A 7,500-nucleotide genomic window follows, 5' to 3' on the forward strand; every position below is an offset into this window, starting at 1 on the left:
AATAAATTGATTCCAAAAACGTAATCGTTCATACTACCAGAGTGAGAGAGTGTGGGCCAGACCAAACTAGTTGTCGACTGCTAAGCGGGAAATATGGCGTGACTGAATGTGTACACTGCATCTCTGTAAAAACAGTTAGAATTTAAAACCATGTATTTACATAATGAACAATTAGCTATTTGTGTATAGATGTATGTATATGGTTTTAAAAAACTATCGAGAAGTCTAGAAAATATGGAATTTTGTAATGGAAAATGCATAGAAACCCTGACTGTAGTTAGTGGCGTAGTGTTTGGTTACTGGATGTTTGAATGCAAAAAAAAAAAAAAAAACAAAAAAAACCTGGCAAAACCACTTCTAAACTGATTTAGAAACATGATTGGCAGAGCTACTGCTTTGTGGTTCTGATTGTGGTTTACCTGCTGCATTATTTTGTGTTCAAATTCAGGTGAAGAAATCGAAATCACATTCAGTTACTGGGACGGGTCTGGACACCGGAAAACAGTCAAGGTACTTGCAGTGACTGCATACCAACAGCAAGACAATAATTGTCGTTGGAAATCCGTCCGCCTTGCCAGTAGGCTGCGTCATTTACTGCATCCTGGCTGAGTGGAGTACGATAGTCATTCAAAACGCCACACCTTTGGTCTCTTGCTCTGCCTGCTTTGTTCTGGTGTTCAGGGTATGTGTTTACTGCCTGTAAGGACCTGGCTTCAAGACCTGGGTGGGGTTTCTCAGACTTTCTTGTCTTGTTTTAGCTGGCACACTCTGTAAATGATAGCAATCAACTGTTATTGTTGTGAAATAAACGTGTTCGCGTATGTGGTGGCATTTACACGGAATTGGATCTTGTTTGTTTCTGTGTTTGCCTGTGCCTGTGCAGATGAAGAAGGGTAATACAATTCAGCAGTTTCTCCAGAGGGCCCTGGAGGTCTTGCGGAAAGACTTCAGTGAGTTGAGGTAAGGACAACTGGACTTGCTCTCAGCTGATCATGCTCGTGATTGTAAAACTGAATAGGAGTTGCAGCTGCAATAACTTGCTCTGTATGGACGCCATACGTCATCGTTACCCTCATTGTTGGTAAATCCACAGAGGAAACTTGAAAATCTTTTTCCTTCTTGCTACATGTCAAGGTCAACATGAAAGATTCAAAATCTGTAACATATGGATATGTGCTAGGGGGTGACGCTCTGTTTTCAATCCACCATAAGTCCTACCAGCTCCGTTCATATTTGTTATGGCAGCCCTACAATCACAAAGGGACGAACACTAAAATCTGGATTGGAAATGGCACACGGAGCCGAACTGTTGCTTGCACGGCTTGAACGCGTGCAGGTTTTAAACATGTGGACCGAGATGTTATTTTGTCCTAGAAGAGTTTCGCAGGCCTCGAGTCTTCCTTTTGAAAAGCTGCATAAATGACAGCGCGCATGTTGGGTCCCTTGGCCAGGACTTGTTGATTAACTGAAGGTAGCAATAGCTAATTAAACAGTATACTTACTGTACCATTGCATGAAGGGATCCACGACAATAAATAAATGGTTTACAATTTATGAGGAGCCTGAGAGAATGACTTGGCTTGGGAAAGTTTTGCAAATCCATTTTCCCTGAAAGTCAGTAGAATTGCGAGTAAACTTGATGGCTCCGGTCGGGGTCTCTAGTTTTGCTTTTATGTTTGGACAGTATTTATTCAGGGGTTTTACCTCTAAAGTGCAGTATTTTCCTGGATGATTACATTTTGAATGCCCTGTTAGAGTTTGCAAACGAATAAAGAATTTAGAGTCAGAAGATTCAAGAGTCTTTGAATGAAGCTAGCCATAAATGATGCAAGTCTTTGAGCTGAAATTAGCATTTTAAATGCTGTATTGCATTTTCGTTTGAATTTGCCATGTGATACGGTTACAGTGTAGTAACACACGGTGTGTCAGGCAGATGGAGGAGAACACTAAGATCTTCATGTGCTGGTGTTCCACAGGTCTGCAGGGGTGGAGCAGCTTATGTACATCAAGGAGGATTTGATCATCCCACATGTAGGTGAAGTTGGAGCAGAGAACACACCCAGCCACCGGCATCACTGCGCTTTACCGTCCCCCAGCAAGGAGCTTTGATTCATTTCTGTCATAGCGCTTTGTCAGAAACAAGGTCGTAGCGTTGATTCTGGGAAAGACCCAAGTACTGTTCTAGTGACGTGCGTACTATTATAAGGAAAGTGACATGGCATTTAAGAGGTCCAACATTTTTAGTTGTGCTTTTGACAGATCTGCAGCTTCAGAGTCCTGCAAATGTTGTTGTTCTTATTACGTTGCACATCGTGACCATTATCGTGACCGGTAACATGCAGTGTCAGCCTTTGCTGTGCTCCCAGTGCTGAAGGCTGTTTTTCTCGCAGCACCACAGCTTTTATGACTTCATCGTGACGAAGGCGAGAGGCAAGAGCGGTAAGCAGCGGAGCTTCACGCAGCACTGAGTTTATTTTTGACCGCTCGGCTCCTTCTGCCCTTCGGCTGTTTAAAGCCATGACTGTTGTTCATGCAGGTCGGAGTTTTTGGTTTCTTCCTGTCTCATACCTGAATGTCCTTAAGTCTTAGCCTGAAATGACATCTGAAAAATATGACATGGCTGGGGGAGAAAAAAAAAACATTATAAGTACTGTGTCATCTAGAAGGGGTATAATATATTTTTTTCGTTTCTTAATCTAGGGCCGCTCTTCAGTTTTGATGTTCACGATGACATCCGGTTGGTGAATGATGCCACTGTTGAGAAAGATGAGGTAAAAGTGTTTTAAAATAAAATGATACCTTTCTGAACATCTTTTATTTTAAGATAACGGGGAAAGTCCAAGGAAAGTGTATAGGCAGACCACTTTATTCAAAATGGTTTCAGCACCGAGTCACGTGGGGTGTGTGTCTGTGTGTGTGCATGTGATGCTGTGTCCAGTCCCATGCAGGTAAGGTGGTTCTGAGGAGCTGGTATGAGAAAAACAAGCACATTTTCCCGGCTAGCCGCTGGGAGCCTTATGACCCTGAGAAGAAATGGGACAAGTACACTGTGAGTATGTTTAACCCCGCGGCACCAGTTCACGTCCATTTACCCAACATCGCTGTGAGGTTTACAGTGCGTATGCTGTTTGTCCAAGGAAAGTTGACGTTACTGATGTTCTTTCCAAACTGCAAATCTTTTCTAATGTCTTGTCTTTTTTTTTTGTTTGGCCAATTTTTTTTTTTTTTGTAAATGGTCATAACTAAGTATACTATGATGGCAAAGCCAAATGATGTGATTTGTGATTCATTGGTTATGTATGTTTCCGATAGACTGATAACATCAGTAAAACATGTCAGCTTCAGAATTGACTGAAAACGTTAAAACGGCGCAGGCTTGGTCATAGGAGCAGGACCCATGTTAAACCCACAGAGTTGTGTCCTGCAGGGCCTTGAGCTGGACGAATAATTGTATTAATGTGTAGTTTAATGCTTTCTGCATAGGAAGGAAACGTGTGTAGACATTCTATAGGACTGCTATAACCCAAAATGGATATAGCTGCTGGTTGTAACTGTAGCTCATCAGCCTGGGATTCAGCAGAATGAAGTGTATTTGCAAACTGGTTGAGAAATTCTCTCAAAATTGCATTCGAGAGTCACGTGTCTTAATAGCCACCTTAATGGTGGCCCCCTCACGTTCGAGAATAATAACGTCACCTCGTGTGCTGACCAAGCCAACTTTCACTTGGTTTTAAATGTTGAACAAGTGTTGCCTGATTTTAGCAAACGACTCCTTGTCATATGGTGTCTTTTACAGTTTTCCAGCTGTGTCTCTCAAGTTTAACATTTTAGAACATTCTGGCTGCGTTAAAGTAGTAGAACTTCATGCATACATTCAAATACAGTGTTAGGTTCTAAAAATATGAACTGGGGGGAAAAACATTTATCAGTAATGCGGTGTGTTCTATTTAAGTCAGTCTGTGTTGGGTTGTGCTTATTAAATTCTGATTGTATTTGTGTATGTTTTGTCCATCTTACAGATCCGGTGAAGACACTTCACATCCATGAGAAATTGAGATTTTGTGAATATATATTGGTAGTATTTGTGTACAGTTTCTTTTTATTTTTTACAATAGGTAGGTTTCAAATATGTAAAACCTAAATTCTTGGTTTGATATTGAGTATCTGTACTACTAATACTTTTTAAGTCTCACTTTGTCTAAGAGTCACTGGTAGGCAGTGTGGAGGTCATACTGTATTGTACCATCTTAAGTCCTACCTTGTACACGTGATATAAAATGATCTTGTAACAAGTAAAATTAAGGGAGGGTGTGGGTACCATTGTTGTAAATGCTTAATGATGTTTCTAGAAAGCCCACTGCATACATTGCTGTCTTCTTTGTGTCAAGGCTTTGTCATAAGTAAATTCATTTTAATAAATGTCACAGATGATCAGAGCAAAGGTTTTCTTGTTTGTTTATTTGGACATTAAAGGGATGAACCCTAAACCACAAGTCTCTTGTTTTGGGGGGCTTTGAAGTAATTCAGAATTTTTTACACATGTTCAGTCCTAGTGTTGTCCAGCTGGCTAAGGTCCTGGAAACCTTGGTATGAGTTATCGTTCCAAAACTGAAAGCTCAGCCCTTCTGAGCCGCTTGTGTAACAAGACCTGCCCAGGCTGCCAGAGACACCTTCGCCCGGGGCCACCACTCCCTCAGCCGTTTTCTCCTGCGAGCTCTCCCACCGCCCTGTCGTACTCTCACCGCCTTCTAGTACCCACTCCCTGTTTCATTTTGGAAGCCTCGCTGGGCCTGAGAGGAGTGGAAGACGGTGTTGGAGACGCGGGAATGCCAGGATGTGGCCAGGGGGACTGCCTCTAGCTTTGATCATCTCGCTCGACGTGCTCGTGGGATCCGAGGCAGGTCGGACGTCTTTTAGACCGCGCAACTGCACGCTGCTGTGTGTGCAGCAGGTAAGCGACGTGCTTCACGCCAGAGATCTCTGTACCAAAAATGTTTGCATTTACAAGTGTGACTGACTGACTGACTGTGGCTTTGATCTGTTGATCTGCCCCATATTTGCACCAGCAGTGGTGGTACCTGTGACAGGCTTATCGGTGTCAATGCGTTTTTACCTTCATCTTATTCTTCTTTTTACAGCTGCCTTTACAGTGGGTCATTTCTTCTGACAAGATTATTTTGCATGTGTTTTCTGGAATAAAATGACTGAAGAGAGTATAAAAGTAGGAAGCAAAATGTGAAAGGTTGACGTTCCTGTCCAATGAATGTTTTCATTGGTGCTTTGTATTGTTTCAGGAGCTAAATGTGGTACAGGTGGGCTTTTGTTTCCCCATTCTCCTATTCCTGTCTGTGTTTGCTGTTTTATAGGTCCTCTGAAATATATAGTCTATTATTTCTCTCAACATGAACCTTTTTGTTGCATGTTGCTTGAAGTTGCATTGTCTGCCAATATAAACACAACAGCAGGTTTATGATGGTGAATGTGTATTAATTTTGGTGGACATGCTGCAGAACATGAAATAAGCAGGTAGTTCTTGTTTAGCTTGTTTTCCTTCATCTAAATGTACCATTTTATTACAGTGAATAGATCAGTGATGAGTTCACTTTGGCCCTCTGATTTATTTGTGATGATTGATTAGTGCTTTGCTTTAATTCGGTAGACGCATGCTGAATTTCACTCTTCTGGACCTTATGCAACTATAACGGAATAGCTTTGAGTGGCAGCCATGTATCTAGGAGACAGTGGCCAGCACCAGACACTGGGGAAATGGGCCATAGACATCTGGTGTATGTTCAAACATGACTCACTGTCATTTATGTCCTTTATGCTCAGGGAGCCCAAGGATGCGAGTACTGCAGGATTAGTGAAGAGGATGTCCAGGCGACACTGGGCTCTGTATCTGCCAGCCTTTTTGGAGGTAATTGGCTCGAACACACTGCAAAAATACTGGGCTGCGTGTTCAGAAGCGTTCAGTATCTGCTCACACGTATCTGCTCTTATCTAGCTAGATCTTTCAAATAGCTCTGGAAAAGAGTTGTTGGCTGATAGGGGGGGAAGAATAGTGCTCTGTGTTCCTGAAGCAGCTTATGGTATAAATGTCCTGGATTGCAGGTAGTTGTGTACTGTTTTAACTACCCTTTGTAGAGTGGACTCCACAGCACACCTATAGAAACCAGTGAGAACTGTAGGGGACATCCAGGCTTTCCCCAGACACCTGAGGAAGCGAAGGTGTAGGTGGGTCTGAATTCGAAGCTGCCGAACCTCTCTGTGCCGCCCCCACAAGAATAGATGAGAACGTGAACTGTGTCCTGAGACAGGAGGTTGTCCTGATATCACTCTGCCAGGAGTCCCACCTCCTCTCTGTTGGCTTCATCGTTAGTTGCGCTCGGGCCGTCAGTGGTTGCGCTGGAGCTGCATCTGGCCGAACAGTCCTGTGTGAACAGGGAGTTCGACGGCTGGCTGAGAACACAGCCCCGTGTAGTGCCCGTGCTGAGGGTCAGAGCGAAAGAGGTGTTTCGTACATGCCGGGGTCTGTTGGCAAGGAAATCCAGAGTCCACTCGCACAGATTGGCACCAAAGTTGTGTTTGGATGGGATGCCGAGCTGTAATTTAACTTTAGAATTTAAGTAGCCGCCTTGCATAGCGATTTGTGTGGTGGGCAGGTGGGCAGGGTGGTGTGGAGTGTGTATGCTATACTGTGGATCTGTTGAACCAGTAGGCAAACTGTTGTGGGTCCAAATTGTTGTCGGGGACGATGTTCTCAATGTATCCCAGCACCTGCCTCTCAAAGCATTTAATTGCAGTGGGGTTAGTGGCCCAGGTGATGGTCACTAAGGCAGCTCGGTCTGTTTGTTGGGCATAATAGTGGTGTAAACCTCCAAATGAAGGAATATGAGAAGCTGTGGAGGATTAATATCAAGGTGGTCCCAGTGGCGACAGAGTCAGGTGGGGCCATGATCCCTAAGCTGCAGTGGCTCCTACAGATCCCAGGAATGATGAGGAACCACAAAAGTACTGTGCTGCACCCTCAAACTCCCAGGCCTCTGCTAAAGCCCTAAATGTGAGGAAAACGTGGGCCTCCCACTGGAAGAGACGGGAGATGTTTTATACGTTTCTAGACACCCAATATTTTCTTTATTTCTCCATCTGAAGTGCAAAAGAGACATAAGTGGTGTACACAAGCCAACAACCTGCAGTGCTAAAGATGCTAAGCGTATCTTACGCAGGCATGCTAGTCATGTCTGACGGAGGTTGTGAGCGAGATAATGTGGCCATAATCATGTTCAGAGGGCATCTCCAAGGCATCCTTTTCATTTCTTTATATCATTTTTCAATTTGGGATTTCCTTTCGTAGGAAATCGAGTTCTCCGTAAACTTTTATGGCAAGCCTAAACGCATGGCGGCTTTAGCTCTTGATGCAGTATAAATAATTGCTCTGTTAGGACATCTTTAGATTTCCAGTATGACGTTTATGAGCGTGACCGTATTGCCTTGTTAGTT

At 43.5% G+C, this 7,500-nt stretch overlaps 2 protein-coding genes across 2 annotated transcripts in view; both read left to right on the forward strand.

Moving 5' to 3' along the window:
• Nucleotides 1-4,436, forward strand: part of fam50a (family with sequence similarity 50 member A) — an 8,700-nt gene extending 4,264 nt beyond the window's left edge. The window contains exons 7-13 of the mRNA XM_027008502.2: nucleotides 449-510; nucleotides 884-960; nucleotides 1,977-2,031; nucleotides 2,391-2,439; nucleotides 2,701-2,771; nucleotides 2,939-3,049; nucleotides 4,020-4,436. Coding sequence (XP_026864303.1) covers nucleotides 449-510; nucleotides 884-960; nucleotides 1,977-2,031; nucleotides 2,391-2,439; nucleotides 2,701-2,771; nucleotides 2,939-3,049; nucleotides 4,020-4,028 — 434 coding nt within the window. The 3' untranslated portion in view covers nucleotides 4,029-4,436. The remainder of the gene's footprint in view (nucleotides 1-448; nucleotides 511-883; nucleotides 961-1,976; nucleotides 2,032-2,390; nucleotides 2,440-2,700; nucleotides 2,772-2,938; nucleotides 3,050-4,019) is intronic.
• Nucleotides 4,437-4,834: 398 nt separating this feature from the next.
• The window catches only part of si:ch211-207e14.4 (interleukin-17 receptor D), a 7,453-nt gene continuing 4,787 nt past the window's right edge, over nucleotides 4,835-7,500 (forward strand). The window contains exons 1-2 of the mRNA XM_027008501.2: nucleotides 4,835-4,951; nucleotides 5,833-5,917. Of these exons, the coding sequence (XP_026864302.2) occupies nucleotides 4,835-4,951; nucleotides 5,833-5,917 (202 nt within the window). The remainder of the gene's footprint in view (nucleotides 4,952-5,832; nucleotides 5,918-7,500) is intronic.

This window comes from Electrophorus electricus, chromosome 22 (assembly GCF_013358815.1).
Source record: "Electrophorus electricus isolate fEleEle1 chromosome 22, fEleEle1.pri, whole genome shotgun sequence".
NCBI classification, from domain to species: Eukaryota; Metazoa; Chordata; class Actinopteri; order Gymnotiformes; family Gymnotidae; genus Electrophorus; species Electrophorus electricus.